Source organism: Polypterus senegalus, chromosome 9 (genome assembly GCF_016835505.1).
Source record: "Polypterus senegalus isolate Bchr_013 chromosome 9, ASM1683550v1, whole genome shotgun sequence".
Taxonomy (NCBI): domain Eukaryota; kingdom Metazoa; phylum Chordata; class Cladistia; order Polypteriformes; family Polypteridae; genus Polypterus; species Polypterus senegalus.
The window spans coordinates 39,607,266-39,630,115 of NC_053162.1; the positions used below are offsets into that span (position 1 = coordinate 39,607,266).

The 22,850-nt window shown below is 40.1% G+C and overlaps 1 protein-coding gene across 1 annotated transcript in view; it reads right to left on the reverse strand.

The window, feature by feature from the left end:
- The window catches only part of hsd11b2 (hydroxysteroid (11-beta) dehydrogenase 2), a 119,303-nt gene that overhangs the window by 58,519 nt on the left and 37,934 nt on the right, over positions 1-22,850 (reverse strand). Inside the window, exon 2 of the mRNA XM_039762949.1 lies at positions 170-382. Within this exon, the coding sequence (XP_039618883.1) occupies positions 170-382 (213 nt within the window). The remainder of the gene's footprint in view (positions 1-169; positions 383-22,850) is intronic.

A 22,850-nucleotide genomic window follows, 5' to 3' on the forward strand; every position in this document is an offset into this window, starting at 1 on the left:
ATTCAGTCAAAAGTATGTTGGTTTCAGCCCAAAGACAAAAAATTCACATTAATTTTACAAAACAACAACAACAAACAACCAGAAAGCCTACATTTTTAATCATCTACATTAAAAATATCCATTGGTTGGTCTCTGATTTACTCAAAATGCACTATGTTGGAATTCTCACCCTTTCGTCCAAGCTTCTTTTTTGTAATCTGTAAGGCACTTTCGATGTCCTCATGTTTTCTCATATCCATCTGAATTAGGGTCAGCTTAGGTGAACATCTCTTTCGAAGCTCTAAAGCTCCAGGCCCCTCCATGTTTAGCACAGTGGCAAACACTTGAAAGCCAAGTGAGTCCATCTGGATAGCAGCTGTTTTTCCAAATCCTGTGTCGCACCCTGAAAACAAAAAAGCAGATAACAGATTGTCATCTCATCAGAAAGAAAAAAAAAATGAACAAAAGTATGGTAAAAGATTGCAGTGTGATGCAGAATTATGTAACATTTTTCAGTGTGTTAATTACCAGACTGATTTTGGTATGATTAGGAAAATGTTAAACATCGTTCAACTTATCACACTGCACTAAAAGCAGTATTTTTTTACAGTCAAATTACATATGATCTAGCAATAATGCACTTAATCTATATTAGTTACTTATTTTCATTTTTAAAGGCGGCTGTAAAAATGCTTGTATTTTTATTCATGACAACATACAGATATGAAAATGGTTACAATTCAGATTGGAACGTATATGCTGAGAAAGGCAAAGTAAACACATCCAGTGAGCAGGCCATCACAGGAGAATGATGACATGCTGCATGTTGGCAAGACATCCCATATGAAACTGACTGTACTCTGTATACCTGATGAAACTACTACTTCTTCCACTGTACCACTCTGTACTAAATTTCAACTTTTACTTTAAATTACATCTGAAGTTTATTCAAATTGGAAAGAAATGACTCACACTTTTTAACTACTACTGTCATTCATTGTGCCACACATCTCTGCTGTGGTATATACAGTACAGTATGTTTTTGATCCCGATATTCATTCTGTATGTGACTTGCCCTTGGTGCCACCTATTTTACTCAAATTGACAGCACTCTTTAAGAAGCAGTTAGGTGGAAGTTGGTATTTCACAAGATTATTTATTTCAACTCATTATTTAGTGAATTTCCATTCTTCTTGCCCTTTATATATCTTGCTTCAGTTTGAGCTGAATTTATATCTAATGTTTCTAGCTTTGTAACATTTGTTTTTTAAAAATTTTGGTGATTTGCTTGTCCCATATGGTGTTATCGTTGTTCATTTTTACCAAGCCTTGACTTAGGTTGTGGTTCCCGGATTTAGACTGGCTGTGGCAGTTGGTATTCAACACCAAAATGGATTGATCTTGCAGTTTTATAATACACCATGTTTGTTTTTTTAACATACTGCCTATCCTTACCCTCTCTGTATGGCAACTTTGCTGACAATAAGCAGCTAAATTTAAGTTTGTAAGAGAAATGTTGCACCAGCAAGAGGCAATGTGCATGCTGAAGCCTGAAGTGACTAGCATTTTCCAGGAAACATTTTCCTGGTTCCATTTGAACACTAATCACCATGTCCTCGTCAATTTGTTATCTAAACCTTTCTTTAGTATAGTAAAATTCATAGAATCACCACAATTTAACAAAGCAAAGTATGGAGTGGCAAACACAAAATCATCAATAAGGAGACAGCAGCATTGCAAAAAAATATAATTTTCAAAATGAGCGTTTATTTTTACTGTTATAATGGTACAAGGAGGTGCAACAGAAAACTCACATCATGCAAATATGTATAGCATAGGTTGTTTCTACATGAAAAGTATACACAAGTAGGACTGAGTGTGTAATACAGTGTAAGGAAATAAAATGCAATACCTGATTTTTAAAGCAATTCAGATTTTTTCAGTGTTCCACCAAAAAGAAGGAAAGCATTTTATGCACTGCATCAAGTATATTTAACTGAAGTATAAATGATTGTAAAATTATTAATAACTTTAGTAACTCTTCAGGCTCTTTTTTTTAGACCAGACACTGTATCGTGGTATGTCTTTACACATTTCAGAATACATTGTCTTTCCCTGTCAAAATGTACTATTCAAGAAGCCGATTTGGAGTATCCCCCAACTTTCATAGATGCAACAGGTTTAAGTAAGTTCAAGTTAAGGTATTGTCAGGATGACCGGATTTTATCCTTACTGTTTCTAACAAAACGTGGATTAGAAAATCTGTACTTTCAAAAATGACACAGAAGTTAAAAAAGAAACCAAATAAAACAAACCAAAAACATTATTTTCTGGCAGAGCATGAAATGTGCTTTTTAAAGATGACGACTGTTTAGCAATAGTGTGGAAATTCATTCTTAAGAAAGACACTGCAAACAGAAGGAATAATTAAAAGCACTATGCTCCGGAGACAGGAGTAGTCTGATCACATCATATTAAATATTGTAATGTTTATTTAAGTACAGTATAATTGAAAACAGAAGAATGTTACATGTCTATTAGGAGCACAAATCTGAAAATATTCTTAGTATTTCCTTTTGGTGGTTGAATTGAATTGATTTTGTGGCTGTTAAAGATGTAAGTAACAAGCAGATGAACAAGTAGTTATGTGCAAATTGTGTGTGAGAAAGCAGTATAAATCTCACACTTTAATAATGGCTCATACCTGTTTTAGCTGATGTAAAAAGGTACAGATAGTTTCCAATTAATTCAGCCAGTGAATAAATGAAGTATTTCTGATTTAGATTCTCCCATTCAAACTACTGATGATGTGATCTGTGGGTCCTCAAAGTGGCCTGTTTATATAAGATACAATTGGAAAATATTATATCCCAAAGTACAGCATGACACAGTAAGGCTCAGCAGTTGCACATGTGCATGAAATGATTGCAGGGAGAAAAAAAACAATGCATAGCAGAGAAGGGCCACTAATTAGTTTACTTTAATAAAATAAATTCCATAGAGTTTTTTTTTTTAGAGTCATGAAATTATTTGTTTATTTGTTTATCTTGGAACACAATATTTTTAGTGAACTTCTTAATATGAAAAGTTAGAAATTTAACTTTTTCTTTAATTTAAAAAAACAAAACATGCATAAAATTTGAATGAGTTTGAAAGGTATAGATTTTAGTGGATGAGTATTTTGGCAGAATGTTTGTTTACTAAAACCTATCGATATAGTTATTCATTTAGATAGGGGATATGAATCAATCAGGGGATGCAATTACAGCATACAGTAACAAAACTTTTGTATGTTAGGGAGATTTAAAGGCAGTTAAACTCATCGACTATTAGCCATACCAGATATATCCAATTTAGAAAGCTTCTGACAGAAAGCTTGGTAGATATTACTTCCATAAAGTAGTAAAGGCAAGTAACAAAAGACTTTCATTGTACATAGTGCTCAAAGAAATTGTCTTTTTTGTGCCTGCTGGGTTTCAGTATTTTAGTGGCTACAGTTCCACAGACACGTTTCAAGTGAAATCTTGCCAGCAGCATATTACATAAGAACTTTCACTCAGGATATTTATAGTTGCTGGCTCATATTATCTTTCTTAGATTGATTTTATCTGGCTTCAGTCCAAGAACATTGTGTAAAATTGCATTCTTGTGAACTAGTTAATTAGGTTAGAAGGTGTCTCCTATTTTCAATAAATAGTGCACATGTCTGTTTAAAATTTTTAGGATCTGAAGCAAGTGACACATTTAATAACATCAGAGAAAAGGGCAAAAGTTCACTCCATGATTAGCAGGTCATGACGTTGTGTTGTAACAGATGAGCAAAGGCTAGTCACTTTCCTTACGTCCATGAAGCTGTATTATTTATAGCATCACATGACATCTGCAGACCCATCTTTTTCATGCTTTCATTGTACACATGATATTCATGTATCTAATTACTTTATAAGTGAGTCATTTGTATTTTTCTGCCAACTCTGAATTTAGTGCGTTGTCTGTTAAATTCTTACTGTCAGTCAGTTCTTATATACCCTCAGCCGGTCTCAATGTTATCCACCAATTTACATGTAATATTGATTTTTACCATGTTTTGCATTATATTATTCTTTCCTGTGTGATTTTGCTTGCTGTGAAAGGTACTATATATATTTATATTATGATTTAAGTGAAGTTATGTTACTTTAATTTACTATATACTATGTCTCCTAATTCAAAGCGGTAACAGAAATAACATTATGAGAGTGGGTATTTTCCAAGATTTACTAATGTAATGTATTGTATAGTGTATATTTGTTTACTCTGTATGGGCCATATGGATGGGCCATATGGGCCCTGATAAGAGCTGTTCGGTCCCTGTACAACCAGTGTCAGAGCTTGGTCCGCATTGCCGGCAGTAAGTCGAGCCCGTTTCCAGTGAGAGTTGGACTCCGCCAGGGCTGCCCTTTGTCACCGATTCTGTTCATAACTTTTATGGAAAGAATTTCTAGGCGCAGACAGGGTGTTGAAGGGGTCCGGTTTGGTGGACTCAGGATTGGGTCACTGCTTTTTTCAGATGATGTTGTCCTGTTTGCTTCATCAGGCCGTGATCTTCAGCTCTCTCTGGAGCGGTTCGCAGCTGAGTGTGAAGCGGCTGGGATGAGAATCAGCACCTCCAAATCCGAGACCATGGTCCTCAGCCAGAAAAGGGTGGAGTGTCTCTCTGGGTTGGGGGGGAGATCCTGCCCCAAGTGTAGGAGTTTAAGTATCTCGGGGTCTTGTTCACGAGTGAGGGAAGAATGGATCGTGAGATTGACAGGCGGATCGGTGCGGCATCCGCAGTGATGCGGGCTCTGCATCGGTCTGTCGTGGTGAAAAAATAGCTGAGCCGTAAGGCAAAGCTCTCAATTTACCAGTCGATCTACGTTCCTACCTTCACCTATGGTCATGAGCTATGGGTAGTGACCGAAAAAACGAGATCGCGAATACAAGTGGCTGAAATGAGTTTCCTTCGCAGGGTGTCTGGGCTTTCCCTTAAGGATAGGGTGAGGAGCTCAGTCATCCGGGAGGGGCTCAGAGTACAGCCGCTGCTCCTCCGCATCGAGAGGAGTCAGATGAGGTGGCTCGTGCATCTGATCAGGATGCCTCCTGGACGCCTCCCTGGTGAGGTGTTCTGGGCATGTCCAACTGGGAGGAGGCCCCGGGGAAGACCCAGGACACGCTGGAGGGACTATGTCTCCCGGCTGGCCTGGGAACGCCTTGGGATTCTCCCAGAAGAGCTGGAAGAAGTGGCCGGGGAGAGGGAAGTCTGGGCTTCTCTACTTAAGCTGCTACCCCCGCGACCCGACCTTGGATAAGCGGAAGAGGATGGATGGATGGGCCATATGGAATAATTTGTTTCTGCATTTATAAAAATTTAGATAAAAAAAAAATTCTTCATTGGGGGATGAGTTCTGAACTCCCTGTGCTGTTGTAGGAGTCTTTTTGTTCTTGGTTTTTACTCAATTGCTTCTATTTTCTTATAAGTAAAATTTAATTAAATAAAGGTACATTGATGGCCGAAACTTCACTGAAACTTAACTAAAAACATTTGCCATTTATTTTTGTGAGGACAAGAGATTTGAAAGGGTCATGTTTGGTCAATACAGAGGAGTAAGTCAAACACATCCTTTGTTGCCATGCAGATGCATTTTTAAAATAATGGGGCAATCGGACATCCTGCTAGTTTTTTTTTTTACATGTCACTAGCACGCACAAACACACACATACATAAATTATATATATTTTTATTGGGTAACGTACGTGCGTGTGTATATGTATATATATATATATATATATATATATATATATATATATATATATATATATATATATACATACACAGTGCATCCGGAAAGTATTCACAGCGCATCACTTTTTCCACATTTTGTTTTGTTACAGCCTTATTCCGAAATGGATTAAATTCATTTTTTTCCTCAGAATTCTACACACAACACCCCATGATGACAACGTGAAAAAGTTTACTTGAGGTTTTTGCAAATGTATTAAAAATAAAAAAATTGAGAATGTACATGTACACAGCCAAAATTGAGCTCAGGTGCATCCTGTTTCCCTTGCTCATCCTTGAGATGTTTGTGCAGCTTAATTGGAATCCACCTGTGGTAAATTCGGTTGATTGGACATGATTTGGAAAGGCACACACCTGTCTATATAAGGTCCCACAGTTGACAGTTCATGTCAGAGTGCAAACCAAGCATGAAGTCAAAGGAATTGTCTGTAGACCTCTTAGACAGGATTGTCTCGAGGCACAAATGTGGGGAAGGTTACAGAAAAATTTCTGCTGCTTTGAAGGTCCCAATGAGCACAGTGGCCTCCATCATCCGTAAGTGGAAGAAGTTCGAAACCAGCAAGACTCTTCCTAGAGCTGGCTGGCCATCTAAACTGAGCGAACGGGGGAGAAGGGCCTTAGTCAGGGAGGTGACCAAGAACCCGATGGTCACTCTGTCAGAGCTCCAGAGGTCCTCTGTGGTGAGAGGAGAACCTTCCAGAAGGACAACCATCTCTGCAGCAATCCACCAATCAGGCCTGTATGGTAGAGTGGCCAGACGGAAGCCACTCCTTAGTAAAAGGCACATGGCAGCCCACCTGGAGTTTGCCAAAAAGCACCTGAAGGACTCTCAGACCATGAGAAACATAATTCTCTGGTCTGATAAGACAAAGATTGAACTCTTTGGTGTGAATGCCAGGCGTCACGTTTGGAGGAAACCAGGCACTGCTCATTACCAGGCCAATACCATCCCTACAGTGAAGCATGGTGGTGGCAGCATCATGCTGTGGGGATGTTTTTTCAGCAGCAGGAACTGGGAAACTAGTCAGGATAAGGGGAAAGATGACTGCAGCAATGTACAGAGATATCCTGGATGAAAACCTGCTCCAGAGCGCTCTTGACCTCAGACTGGGGAGACGGTTCATCTTTCAGCAGGACAACGACCCTAAGCACACAGCCAAGATATCAAAGGAGTGGCTTCAGAACAACTCTGTGAATGTCCTTGAGTGGCCCAGCCAGAGCCCAGACTTGAATCTGATTGAACATCTCTGGAGAGATCTTAAAATGGCTGTGCACCGACGCTTCCCATCCAACCTGATGGAGCTTGAGAGGTGCTGCAAACAGGAATGGGCAAAACTGGCCAAGGATAGGTGTGCCAAGCTTGTGGCATCATATTCAAAAAGACTTGAGGCTGTAATTGCTGCCAAAGGTGCATCGACAAAGTTTTGAGCAAAGGCTGTGAATACTTATGTACATGTGATTTCTTAGTTTTTTTATTTTTAATAAGTTTGCAAAAACTTCAAGTAAACTTTTTTCACGTTGTCATTTTGGGGTGTTGTGTGTAGAATTCTGAGGAAAAAAATGAATTTAATCCATTTTGGAATAAGGCTGTAACAAAACAAAATGTGGAAAAAGTGATGCGCTGTGAATACTTTTATATATATAGTGACGGGCGCCCACAGGACACCAACAGAGTTGAAGGACCAGGGGAGAGGGCATTGGTGAGGCAATACCTTCCCTGGGACATTAGAGGGCAGCCCTCCCTGGGTGGCTGTGGCACCACGGATTCCTGCAGGGCATGGCGAGAGCTGGAGTTTGGTGGAGCGCTGTTGGGTTCCGTGGGGGCCGCCAGGGGGAGCTGCAGAACCCTATAGAGGACCTCCAGCACACCTGGGAGTGATTCCAGGTAATAATGATGAGACACCTGGAACACTCATGGGACCTGAATCAGAGGAGCCGCCTCACTCCATTGAATGGCCACAGTCGGGCAGAAGAAGATAAAACTTGAAGAGGAGTGGAGGTGGATGGACTGGTGGCAAGAAGGGACTGTGTATTGGTGTGTTGGTGCTAGTGATTGTTCACTTTAAACTGTAAATAAACCGGGTGTTGTGTTGAACCTGTGTCCTGCCTGTGTGTGTCTGAGTTAGGGTTATTGTACACCCCCTGGTTGCTCACAATATAAAATATTGTTGACTAGGGACTGTAGTAGATTATGGGCATTTAACTTCTTAGTGGTTTTATATGTATTTATTACACTACCAGATGATTTAAAAGTGTTGACTTGGCAAATTTCTTTTTCAGGCAATAACTAGGGCTTCTATCCGCTTGCCTTTAGACAGCAGTGACACAGTAATTACAATATCCCATGAAACAAAATAAAAATTAAACAGGCTATTGAAAAAGTACTGCATGTGTGTCATACAGTGCTGTGAAAATGTATTTGCCCATTTGTGAATTCATATTCATTGTAAACTTTTCGCACTGAATGTACATACTGTAAATTAAGCTTATAGATTACTTCCTGTATGTCTGGAAGTAAAGTATACTGTGTACTATGTGTTTGCAAATATTTTTATTAAAATGTTTGGGTATAATAACAGGGATAGTCTTAGAATATACAATACAATATCCTTTATGGCTCAATACAGTGGTGGGAAGGACATTTGTTCTAACCCAATTGCTTAACTAGAAAGCAATTCTTGCCAATAATTGAATTTCATGGCCTGTTAGTGCTTTAACTCTGCTATGTCAGGTAATTCTCGTATCGTAGATTTTCTGCACCTTTCTAAGGATATCTTCCAAACGATTTGAAGGCGAAAATGGATGAGTAGTTTTCAGTCCTTCACTTTTTTCTCTTCACTTTCCTTCCAAGTATTTAATTAAACCCAATAGTGCACAATAAATACACACATGTGTAAATGGCAACAAGCTAAATGGAGAAATGCTGGTCTCTTTTGTTATTTGCTTGCTATCGCTACCGTGTTTCCCTGAAAATAAGACAGTGTCTTATATTAATTTTTAGGTCCAAAAAATGCACTAAGGCTTATTTTTGGGTAGGTGTTATTTTTATTGAAGTTCAAAAAAGTAAAGTACATTTATTCCTGTTCACAAATTTTATGCTACAAACTACTAGTACGGTAACGCTTGTTCAAAAATCAAATCAACAAGTATGGTATTCATGTTCTACAAACTACTGTATGAGGGGGTACCCAAAAGAATTCACAATAGCGCCGCGCTGGACAGAGCCCCCGGAGCACACACCTTCCCCGCCACGGCAGGCAAGCACAGAACAACTTACTCCAAGGTAGTGCCCCAAGTTTCAATGTCTCCTGCCGTTCTCGATCCCTGTGGCCAGCGTGCAGCCGTGAACCCCCGCCGAGGAGAAATGCCACACCTCACCCCTTCCCAAACAAGAAAAGATTTTTCTCACCTAAGAAAAGGTGAAATGCATAACCCCTTCCCAGCAGGAAACAAAAGCAAAGCCCACAGCCGCACACCGACCACAAAGAACGAGAAGAACTAAAAAATGAGGTTGAAAGCTGTTCCACACTCACCCACCGTAGCAGGAAAAACGTACACCCCAAAAGCCCAGGCCAGCGCAGCGCTACCAGTATCACGGACTCCCTTGGACATCCCCACCTATGTTAACTCTGGTTTAACAATCAACATGTATTCATGTTATACAAACTACCATATGTTAACTGCTTCTACATTTATTCAAATACAATTATGTCATCTTCTTCTAGAATATCATCATAACTCTCCATATCTGAACCTGCAATTCCTTCCTGGATTTCTTTTGACTCTAATTCCATCCATTTTCCAATTCCTTTAGAATTAATTTAAATTCCTTAAATGAACATTTCTTGTACAGGCAACCTGCTCGTAGTGCATTGGCAACACAGCTTTCAGTGATTTTATCCCATGAATTCTTCACCCAAGTCACCACCTTTTGCAGCTTAGGCTTCACAAATTTCCCCCGCTGATTTCTATCATTCTGTTTTCAATGTAATCATTGACTTCTATTTGCAAATGGTCCTTGAATGGCTTGTTTATTGCAATGTCAAGTGTAACCAGGGCAGCTTTTAGGCTAAATACGGCAGTTCACAGAACAGGTGCAAAAATGGCGGATTAGTGGTAGGTCTTATTTTCGGGGGGTGGCTTATATTAGCGGTACATCAGAAATTACTGCTAGGTCTTACTTTCAGGGAAACAAGGTAATTAGGAGTGATTGAAAACCAAGAATACAGCTGTTTAAGACTAAAATAAGCAGTAAGGGTTTAAAATCTTAACGAGCGAGACAACTAAAGTAAAGCAGAAGTGCTACTTGAGCAATAAGTGCTTCTTATTAAGCAACTAGCAAAATACCCGCGCTTCACAGCGGAGGAGTAGTGTGTTAAAGAAGTTATGAAAAAGAAAAGGAAACATTTTAAAAATAACGTAACATGATTGTCAATGTAATAGTTTTGTCACTGTTATGAGTTTTGCTGTCATCAAGGATTTGATTATCATTATTTCTTTCAATCAGGTTCGTATTTGGAGGATGTGTTGTGTTCAAGTTATATTCCGTGTTTGTCTATGAACTTAAATTTAACCTTTCCCAGTCCTGCAAAGTCAGTTCACGTGAGCCGCTCCGAGTACATGCATCGAAGCTTCTCGGTTGTGCTTGTGCTATTTCGTGCGATCTCGCGATGTCCATGGCCTCATTTAATGTTAGCTCAGACCTGACACTTAAAAGTTGTATCTGGCGAATATCGTATTCGTCTTAGGCATGACAAACGCCAGCAGCAGCGTGTCTATGAACCTAATTTAAAGTTAAGCTTTACACCCTACTTTCCTATTCGTTTGCATAAGCACAGTCCTTCACCAGCAATTTAAACTCCGTTACAGCATTTTTAACTTTGTTACAAAGTGATCAAAAGTCTCATTTATACCCTGCGTCTTCTCATTAAACTTGTATCTCGCGAATATCGTATTCATTGTGGGCATGATAAACGCCAGCGGCAGCCTGTCTATGAACTTAATTTAAACTTTAGGTTTACACCGTGCTTTGTTTTCGAAGTAGCTGCACTTATGAATATGCTTGTATGTGTCACTCGCTTCATATTCTTTTGCTGCCTTCTCAATTGTGTAATGCGTTTTTTGAACCGGTTTCATTCATCGAAGTGATCACTACCCAAATCGGTACTCGTGAATCTAAGATGTTTAATAGGCATTCCCGGTATTAAGTTGTGGATTTGCTTGCGAATATTTAGTGGCAGCGTGTCTATGAACGTAATTTAAACTTAAGCTTTACACCTTGCTTTCCTATTTATATGTGTATAAAGGCTTGTTCAACGTCAGAGGGTTTCCGCAGTAGCCGCACTTATGAATATGCTAAGCACAGTCCTTCACCCGTGAATATTTATCTTATATGGGCAGGCACTCAATTACGTGGGAGGCGTGATGATGCGGGACGCAACTCCGCCTCACACGGCGACCGAGCTGCAGGGTATGGCCGTATATATGGACGAAAGTAGGTTCCAGTTATGACCATTACGCATAGAATTTTTAAATGAAACCTGCCTAACTTTTGTAAGTAAGCTATAAGGAATAAGCCTGCCAAATTTCAGCCTTCCACCTACACGAGAAGTTGGAGAATTAGTGATGAATCAGTCAGTGAGTGAGTGAGTCAGTCAGTGAGGGCTTTTCCTTTTATTAGTATATATTGGGTTGGAGCAAAAACCTGCAGCCACTGCGGCCCTCCAGAACCATGATTGAGGACCCCTGGCTTAAAGTGTCGAACTGCCTCCAGTACTGCCAGCAGCTCTCGCCATGTAACGCTCAACCTTACTAAGAGGGTGGCTGTAGTAGGCGACCACTTTCTCACAAACTCAATACCAAAATTGCCAGGATCAGTATCCTACAGGAAAGGAAGACTTACATTAGGATAAGTCAGCACCAGTGCTTAACAAAGTGCAGCTATTAACTGATTAAAAGCCTTCAGATGTTCTACATTCACCAAAAATGGCACATTCTGTTGCAAGAAATGATGCACCTGTGATAATAGGAGGCTATGGCTGTGATCTTTGCAAATACTGTGATTGAAGCCGATCCCTCATGACCACCTTTCTCCTGGCTGCTCTTGTCACAACTGGCACTTGGTCTGCACCAAGTGAATGTGTCTGGGGTGCTGGTTCATTGGAAACTCCCTGTTGCAGATTGGTATTTGGTGAAGTGAGACTCTCACTGTCCTCTAATAGCACATGCTCTACCTCCTGTGCCTTGGCCAATGCCTGCTCCAAGGTGGTACAGTCAGCAAGATCTGCTGACGTAAACTGGCAGTCCCCTATCGAAACCTCTTGCACCACTGAAGAATGTTGAGGGTATCAGTGTCATGATGAGGATTGTACCTCCGCAGGAAATACTCCCAAGTTCTTGTACTCTAGAAGCTAACAACTGATGCAGGCCTGCAGCAGGCTCCACCCATCCAAAACTGTGTTCTAGTGCTGTAGCAATAGCTCTATAATCCTGGAGCTCACCTTTTTTTTAACTCCATAAATGCCAGCAGGGCACCACCTTCCAAAGTAGCAACCAGCGGCACTACTTTCTCCAAAGAGCTCCACCTAATAGCCACAGCAATCATCTTAAATCTAACATAATATGCCACCCATGAAGAGCATCCATCATAATGTTAAGGTTTAACCTGCAGCTGTGTGTGGAGGCTCCTTTAATCCTCCTATAAACTTAGCGCCTCTCCCCAAAGTCACTTCCTCTGAGGCAGCTGTCTGTGTTTCAGCACCCATCTCACTTGATGCAGCAGCGGAGCTCCGTCCCTCAGTAGCTTCTACGTATTCTACCAAAGCTGCATAACCACAGCCTCCTTTTTGTGGAGCCTCTCTGCACATCAGAATCGTGTTTCCCCGCAGCTGCAAGATAAACTGCCTTGCTGTCTATTCCGTAGTCCATGTCTGCATTACCGCATATCTCCTAAAACTTTGCCTGAAGTCTGCCCAGTTGTTCAGCCCAGGGTGACAAGGCACCTCTTGTGTACATACGCTGCCAAAAGACACCAAGCTTCCACTAGTTTGTGGGTACTGGTCTGTTGTACAAGCGCTGTGATCTTGCCTGCCCACAAATAGCTCCTCTATTTATGTGATCAAATTGCCCCCTACCATTCGGAGCCTTTGTACAACATTTTCAGATAAGTGCTTTTTGCGCATACCCAAAATTTGCCTGGACTTCATCGCCATTCCATCCATTTTTATGCCTGGATGCCCTTCTTGCCGCATGAGCACCAGTCATCACTTCTGACACCAATGTAGCATCCCTTTGAAGGAACCACACAGGACACCAATTAAGCTTTCGTGGATGCCGGACAGCTTTACTTTAATTATGTAGTGTAGTCCGCACCACTGTTCCCCTCTTGTCAAACCGATGTTAAGGTCCTGGGCACACCATCAAAACAAGATAGTCACTAGTGCCAAGTCTTCACTCACTGCTCTAGGTGCCACTGTTTTTCACCTATCTCTTCCTATTCTTCACTGTCCTCCTGAATCGCCCACGATCCTTAGCTAGTTGTTCCTCTTGTTCTCCCAGGCTCTTCCCACTTTCTTTTTGCCACGTATTTTGTCCCATTTCTGACAGGCTGCAGTTGAAATGTTTCTTTCCCGCTCCTCCTGTGTGTGCGTGGGATGGGGAAGTCAAGTCAGCGGTACGATAGCTATGGGTTTTTGGAGGACTTTGGCTAGCTGGTGTTTATGTGAAGATGGGCTATTGTGTTTTACTACTGACAATGTGAAAAATATGATAAAAGCTACTGAAGTCAATGACTGGCTCTGACTTCAGTGCTTTGGACACAGACAGCACTTTGCCATCGTGTTTATTTTATTTCAGAAATTTAACAGGCTAGTAGCATAGTGCTTACAGTGCTTATATTTACCATGTTTGGCAAACACCTTTAGGGTGACTTAACGTGAGTGCTACTGTATGTAGTCATCTAGGTAAATGTTTCAAGTGTACTGGCAAACAGACTAGAGATGCTTCCTGACCTAAAGTAAAGAAAAGGCAAAAGTCAAGTTTTTTTTTTTCTATCTCTCCTTTTCCTAATGTGCACTGCAAGCTTTGCTGCAATCTGATTTGATTGTTTGATTTAAAATGTTGTGTTACAAGCACAGAATTATATTTGTAAATATTTTGCAGCATGTATTGCACAAAACAGGTTTACTTTTTTGCAGTATTAATTATTGACTGTAATTATTTTGTTTTCTAGAGATGATCTGATTGATCGCCCAACGATCTAAATTGTCCCCTTTTTATTAAAAAAAGACTTGCTAATGTATCCGAGGGGCTCTTGATATACATTATTTTTGGGTTTGCTATCAGGGTCGAGAATGTAGCTGTGATCTCTTTGCCAAAAATGTAAAAAGTTGGCAAGGTATCTCTGGCCAAGTGGAAGATAGGTACGCTCCAATATCAAATGTTGCCACTATATCTGGTCATATTCAGCTCTGATTGGAGAGCGTCCCCCCGTGGAGAGAAGAGCATGTGGTTGTGATATCTCTGCCAATGAGCAGGTACCTTCTAAAACACACGTAGCTGTGATCTCTCTCTCAAAAATGTCAAACGTTACTCTTTAACAGTCTCTAGATGATAATGTCTGCTGAACAAACAGGTATTGCTAGCTAAGTGGAGGAAAGGTATGCTGCAACATGTGGCAAGATGTAGAGAATCTCAAATTGAGGCTGGCACATGAGTGAGGATGGCCCTGCTCGACTCCCTACTCCTGAGGTCCTGCCTCCCCTTCCCCTCGGCCCGCAGCCTGCCTCTCGGGTTTGCACAAATACATCAGTGCTGCAACCAAACTATAATACTTAGCGTGATGAGAGAAGTCGCAAAATCAATTGGAATGTTCAAGCAAATTATAGAAAAAAAAAAAACCACTATCTAAATCCGTTAAGTAGTTCTCTCGTGAAAAGCGGACAAACAGAGAGAAGTTGGATTTTACATATATAGAAATTAGCAGTGTTTGTAAAGTGATTAGTGTTTTTCGGCTTTAAATGAGTTTTATCAAATTACTTCAATATGACAATTAAGCAGCATTGGTTAAGTGGTTAGTGTGTTGGACTTTCAATCAAATGGTTGAATGTTTAACTAAACAAAACAAATTTTTGTTTTTAATTTTACCAGTTTTTCATCATTTATGCCGAAATATGGTGAAATACTCCTTTTAGTGATTTGGTGATAATTGGCTCACTGGATAAAGCATTGGGCTTTTCTAAGAAAGATTGATGGTTCAGTTCCCCAGTAGACAAATACATATTTCCAGTACTTCAGACATGTAAGGTTTCACCGTGGTTAGTATTTTTAAAAGTGAGAAATGAACATGAATGAATGTTATATTTCACTTTAAGATCATTGGTTTGATTCCACTTTGTCACTACTGTCATTTCTGTTAATTCACTTTCCCACCCAAGTCAAGGTTTTTGTAATGTGTCAAGGACCGTATGGCATTAGGGTGGCTGGAAATATTAAAAAAAAAAAGATTAAGTGACAATTAAAATGCAGAGAGTTTTTAAATGATTCCAAATAATAACTGTCACAATTTCTAAATGTCTCTAATTATAACCATTATCCTACTTTTTTACTACATTTTTGAATTCATTATTAAGTTAATTTTAATTGTTAATTAAAAATGTATTTATTTATTTTCCATTTGCTGCAAATTTTCTGCAGTGTAAACAAAGAGCTGGAAGTGGATGTTTGTTTTATCAGTGAATGAGAAGCGATTGATATATTAGCCTTTACATTAAACAAAGTCAAGCAATAAACTGAAAAAAAGTAGCTTGATGCAGCTGTGTTGTTCTTATGTGTGAGTGGATGTTTCTTGTGGGGAGTATTTCTATTCTCTTTCTCTGATGTAGAACCTTCATCTGAGTTCACCATTGTTGTAGCATGTCTTTATTTGAAAACAATAGTGTCAGATCGGGGTGAACGTGACTGAGAGAATTAAAAATAAACACTATCCTTTAAAAGTACCATAAATTTACACCAGCTGTTACAGACTCAAATCAATACATATTTTTATTGTATAATAGTAACAATAAGAGCAGCTCAGTACTTAAAACGGTAATTCTGGAATCAAGCATGTGACCCTTTGATTATGAGTCAGCAGTTCTTACTGCTGCACCACCCAAGTGGTGTGTCAGCGTCATTTCCTAACCGGATTTCTTTTTCTCTGGTTATATTTTTGAATAAAAACGCACTTGTTATACATGTACCTTTTTTGAAAGTATTTATTTGATATTTGGACTTGTCTTCACACATTATACACTTCATGTCAAAATTTTCTCGTTAGTACTATAACATGATAAAAGTTTGTTTTAGTTATGTGTTCAACATTTCTTGCATTTCCTGTCATCCTACATTTACATAGATCGCTGTAGACACAGATCACACATGAAATGCATGTGTTCCAAATAACTATATATTATTTACCCTATACAACTCCAGGCACCTCACACCCAGATAAACAAGACTTGAGCTGGGAGAACTTTTTGCCTGAGTTGAGCTGTGGCAGTGAGGGGATGGAATAGCAGTTGCTTGTGCTGATGGACACATTTACAAAACAAAAGACGTTAATGGAGAAGGTGCGAAGAAATTTAAGGTTCCCCAGGATTACAAGTTTTTTTCGTAGGCTTCAGGGATTCTTGTGTTAAAAAGTTAGTACGACACTGGGAAGATTGCATCACAAATGAAGGTGACTATGTAGAAATGTGATGTAATTTGTTTTTGAAATTCTTTATAAATATAGTTAAAAACAAAAAAGGTGTGTATACCTTTTGAACGTGCCATATACAGTGAACCCTCGTTTATCACGGTTAATCCGTTCCAGACTCTACCATGATAAATGAATTTTCGCGAAGTAGAATTCTTTATTTATAAATCGAATATTTTCGCAGTTAGAGTATAGAAAACCTGTTTATGACCTTCTAAATACGTTTTTTAACATTATTAGAGCCCTCTAGACATGAAATAACACCCTTTAGTCACCATTACACTCGTATTACCCAATATATTAGACAAAATAAGAGAAAATAAGACATATTAGACTTTACAAATATCATATTACTAGGCGCACTCGCCTTTTAAGGCTACAGACTTTTATCCTCAATTTTTGTGCGCTCCTTGTGTACATCAGGCATGTAAGTGTAGAGAATGAGAACATCAAAGTGCCCATTCATAACATCTCCCGAAAACCTACGTTTTTTATCCCCTCAAGTGCCTGTCCAAAGTCGTACAATGTCAGCCCGAATCTGTACCGCTAAAGACGGAGTTTCATGCACTAAATAAGCTCTAGATGAGAATAAGCAAGCACCATCTCCCCTGATATTTACTAGGCTGTGAGGCATTTGTACTCCATCATCATTAATTATTTCCAGAGACATAATTTTGTCTATTTTTCCAGCATATCGCACACAAAAGCAAGGGAACGATGACAGCACCAGAACTCTGCTCACATTGCATCGCTTTGTACCTCAAGCCGCAAGTAGTAAGTCTGTAATAAGCGGAATACCGCTACGCTTTGCACTCACGGGACGGAAGGACAATCCCGAACACTTTTATATAGTAGATTATTGTACCGTACATTTAATTGCACACAACCACTAACCTATGAAGGCACGACCTCAGTAGGAAAGTCTTCAGAGGTGGTGCAGTATCTTCAGCAGGTGCGTTGTTGTCTTCAGTGAAGAAGTACTAGGAGTAGGCAGTGGGTGTCTGGGTGCGCGGCTGAAGAACATCTTGATGGGCAGTTGCTGGCGCTGTCTTTTCATATGCGTGAGGAGGCTTTTGTAGGGTATTGCCATCTTTAATCATATCCAAGAGTTTCACCTTCTCCTGGATACTAAGCATCTTCCTCCGGCGCTTAGTTTTATTGTCAGAAGGCTTAGAAAAAGCAGCACGTTTAGGAGCCATCGTAGGGCTTAGATAAAAGTTCTCAGAAAGCGCATGCGTAGTGACGTAAGCGTGTATGAGAAAAAAATCGAGATATAGTGAAGCCGCGAAAGTCGAAGCGTGATATATCGAGGGATGACTGTGTATATATATATATAATGTGTGTGTATACTGGCAAAATACCCGCACTTCGCAGCAGCAAAGTACTGCCTTAAAATTTTTATTAAGAAGAACATTAAACCTTTTTAAACTGAGGGAAAATATACCAATATATAAAATATACCAATAATTATTTGTTAAGGATCTCTTTGTATACCACATTGTCATTTCAGCCCTCTGGTTGTAATATGACCAAGCTGTGCGCTAAGCTTACTCTTGAACATGCAACGTACAGTTGGCCATGTGAAAAGTAATCTTGTTTCAAATCTCACAGCTTGGATTGCTGCTGTCATAATCGGTTTGAGTTTAATGGTTTGTTTCAATTACTGCAGTATTTCCAGGACTTGTGTTGAAGTGACATTCGGCATCTGTGAAGCGTTGTAAGCATACAACCGGTTTCATCGATAACTTCACATCCAGCTTTTGAGAGTTTAAACATTCATAAACATCAAAGTGTCCACTACTGAAATCGTCACCTGTGAATCTAAGATGTTAAGAGGCATTGGCGGTTGTCCAAAGGTGTAAAATATTTGGCTATTTCGGTACACTTGAGAGCGACAACCGAACAATTCAGCGGCAGCCATCAACTCACATGCAGAACCATAGGTGAAGGGCTTAAGCATTCCACTCTTATAGTGCTCCTGTGTAGTATAATTATCTCCTGTACCGTCATCAGTCCACACTTTGAACCTGTCCCAGTCATTTAATACATAAGACACAATGTTCCTCCGGATATCAAAAGTGAGCCTGATATGGCCATGCAATATGTAACAAAGAGAATGGAAAAGGCAGGTGCCATCACCGGGCATGGAAATCACTCGGTAAGTGACAGTTCTTTGATCTATGGTGATCACCTCGATAAACATGTTAATAGGGGTTTGGTTGGAACGATAAAAGAAATGGGTACCTGAACAATGTAAAGTAAGTCTAAAATACCTACACAATAACTATAATGGTAATAAACGAACAATAAAACAGCGGAGAAGCCGTGGATTAAATAAAAAGGCTGTAGTTATCAGCAGGGAGACGTGAATCCCGTGGCGAAGCAAGGAAGGGAATGTAGGTGTTTGAGTAAAGAGGTGATGCCCCTTGGATACAGAGAGGAACAGACAAGAGTTGAGAACAAGCTTGCAGTGAAAAAAAAAATAGGAAAGCAGATGCATGCTACTGTATTGAAATGGAAATGAAAAGAGTGTCAATTCAAATTCAAAAGCCCCTCTGAGCATTGCTAATACTTTAAAAGGGTCACAGTAGTTCTAGTTGGGCTTCACAAAAAACTGAATGCAAGGTCATAAATTACTTTTCCTTTGTTATTGATTAGGCTACTCATTACCCCAAAGGTACTCTGCTATGAGTTACAATTCCTAAATCAACCATTAAAGAGTTTATTAGACTGTTTCCTTGGATCATGAAGATTTAAAAGAAGTGTACATTTTGTTCCTTAGTAATTACATTGTTGATAATGTTAATTATTTTAGTTATTTTTAGGTCTCTTTGAGAAATAATATTTTGGAGGTAAAAATTTAAATTATTAAAACTAAGAAACAGATATAAAATAATTTGGCATATTAACATAATTTTTGTGCCCTGTTAATTTAGTCCAATAAACATTTATATTTTTCATATTATTAGCTCACAAGCATAACAAAAAACTACAAACATACTGTGCTGCAAAATCTTATTAAATCCTTCTTCCTCTTTCGGCTGCTCCTGTTAGGGGTTGCCACAGCTGATCATCTTCTTCCATATGTATCTGTCCTATGCATCTTGTTCTGTTACACCCATCATTTGCATGTCCTCTCTCACCACATCCATAAACCTTCAATTAGGCCTTCCTCTTTTCCTCTTGCCTGGCAGCTCTATCCTTAGCATCCTTCTCCCAATATACTCAGCATCTCTCCTCTGCACATGTTCAAACCTACGCAATCTCGCCTCTCTGACTTTGTATCCTATCCATCTAACCTGAGCTGACCCTCTAATGTACTCGTTTCTAATTCTATCCATCCTCGTCACACCCAATGCAAATCTTAGCCTCTTTAGCTCTGCCACCTCCAGCTCAGTCTCCTGCTTTCTGGTCAGTGCCACCGTCTCCAACCTATATAATATAGCTGGTCTTACTACCGTCCTGTAGACCTTTCCTTTCACTCTTGCTGATATCCATCTGTCACAGATCACTGCTGACACTCTTCTCTACCCATTCCACCCTGCCTGCACTCTCTTTTTTCACCTCTCTTCCACAATCCCCATTACTCTGTATTGTTGATCCCAAGTATTTAAACTCATTTACCTTTGCCAACTCTACTTATTGCATCCTCACCATTTCACTGACCTCCCTCTCATTTTCACACATGTATTCTGTCTTGTTTCTACTGACCTTCATTCCTCTTCTCTCTAGAGCATATCTCCACCTCTCCAAGGTCTCCTCAACCTGCTCCCTACTATGGCTACAGATCACAATGTCATCAGCAAACATCATAGTCCACAGGGACTCTTGTCTAATCTCATTTGTCAACCTGTCCATCTTTTTCTCAATAAGAAAAGACTCAGGGCTGATCCCTGATGTAATCCCACCTCCACCTCGAATGCATCCATCACTCCTACCGCAGACCTCACCACAGTCACTCTTCCCTCGTACATATCCTGTACAACTCTTACATATTCCTCTGCCACTCCCAACTTCCTCATACAATACCACAACTCCTTTCGAGGCACCCTGTCATATGATTTCTCAAGGTCCACAAAGACGCAATGCAGCTCCTTCTGGGCTTCTCCATACTTCTCCATCAACACCCTCAGAGCAAACATTGCATCTGTGGTGCTCTTTCTTGACATGAAACCATACTGCTGCTTACTAATCATAACCTCACTTCTTAAGCTAGCTTCCACTACTCTTTCCCATAACTGTATGTTGTGGCTCATCAATTTTATCCCCCTGTAGTTACTACAGTCCTGTACATCCCCCTTATTCTTAAATATCTGCACCAGTACACTTCTTCTCCACTCCTCAGGCATTCTCTCACGTTCCAAGATTCCATTAAACAATCTGGTTAAAAACTTCACTGCCATCTCTCCTAAACGCCTCCACACTTCCACAGGTACGTCATCTGGACCAACGGCTTTTCCATTCTTCATCCTCTTCATAGCTGTCCTTACTTCCTCCTTGCTAATCTGTTGCACTTCCTGAATCACTACCTTCATATCATCCAACCTTCTCTCTCTCTCATACTCTTCAATCATCAGCCTCTTGAAGTACTCTTTCCATCTGCTCAACACACCCTCCTCACTTGTTAGTACGTTTCCATCTTTATTCTTTATTACCCTAACCTGCTGCACATATTTCCCAGCTCAGTCCCTCTGTCTAGTCAATTGATACAGGTCCCTTTCTGCCTCCTTAGTGTCCAACCTCTCATACAACTCATACGCCTTTTCTTTAGCCTTCGCCACCTCTCCCTTCACCTTTTGCCTTATCTCCTTGTACTCGTCTACTTTCTGCATCTTTTTGACTATCCCACTTCTTCTTTGCCATCCTCTTCCTCTGTATACTCTCCTGTACTTCCCCATTCCACCACCAGGTTTCTTTTTCCTCCTTCCTCTGTCCAGATGTCACATCAAGCACCCTTCTTCTTGTCACCCTTACTACATCTGCTGTAGTTTCCCAACTGTGTGGTAATTCTTCACTACCACCCAGTGCCTGTCACACCTCCTCCCTAAACTCAACCTTGCAGTCTTCCGTTTTCAACTTCCACCATTTGATCCTTGGCTCTGCCCTCACTCTGTTCCTGTTCTTGATCTCCAATATCATCCTACAGATCACCATCCTATGCTGCTTAACTACACTTTCCCCTGCCACTACTTTGCAGTCTTCAATCTCCTTCAGATTGACTCTTCTGCATAGAATGTAATCTACCTGTGTGCATCTTCTCCCACTCTTGTACGTCACCCTTATGTTCCTCCCTCTTCTTAAAATACATATTCACCACAGCCATGTCCATCCTTTTGGAAATATCCACTATCCTCTGACCTTCTTCATTCCTCTCCTTGACACCGTACCTACCCATCACCTCCTCGTCTCCTCTGTTCCCTTCACCAACATTTCCGCTGAAATCTGCTCCATTCACCACTTTTTGTCCCTTTGGTACACTGCTCATCACTTCATTCATTCACTCACTCCAAAAATCTTCTTTCTCATCCACTGCACACCCAACTTGTGGGGTATATGCACTAACAACATTTATCATCACACCTCCAATTTCCAGCTTCATAATCATTACTCCGTCTGACACTCTTTTCACCTCCAGAACACTCTTGACATACTGTTTCTTCAGAATCACCCCTACTCCATTTCTTCTCCTATCCACACCATGAACAATCTGAATCCACCTGGCTTTATTCCCCTTCCATTTAGTTTTTTGCATGTACAATATATCACCCTTCCTTCTCTCCATCATATCGGCTAACTCTCTCTCCTTACCAGTCATACTGCCAACATTTAAAGTTCCCAGCCTCAGTTCCACTCTCTTTACCATCCTCCTCTCCTCCTGCCTCCGGACACGTCTCCCCCCTCTTCTTCTCCTTCTTCTTCTTCGGCCAACAGCAGCCCAATTTCTGCCAGCACCCTGTTGACTAACAGTACTGATGGTGGTCGTTGTTAACCCGGGGCTCGACCAATCTGGTATGGAAAGTTGTATTGTTGTCCACATATTGATTTGGCAAAATTTTACACTGGATGCCCTTCCTGATGTAACCCTCCCCATTTATCCAGGCTTGGGACTGGCACAAAGAAACACACTGGTTTGTGCATCCCCTGTGGCTGGGTTCAAAATCTTATTAAATGCTCTATTGAAAAAAGTTAAAGTTTGGAAGACTATAACTCTATAATACAATTTCAAAAAGTTTTTAAAAATATTTTTAGCATTTGGGACAATTTTCTAGTTCTTATGCTGAATTCAGGTTTTTTCCTCATACATTTTGCCATAAA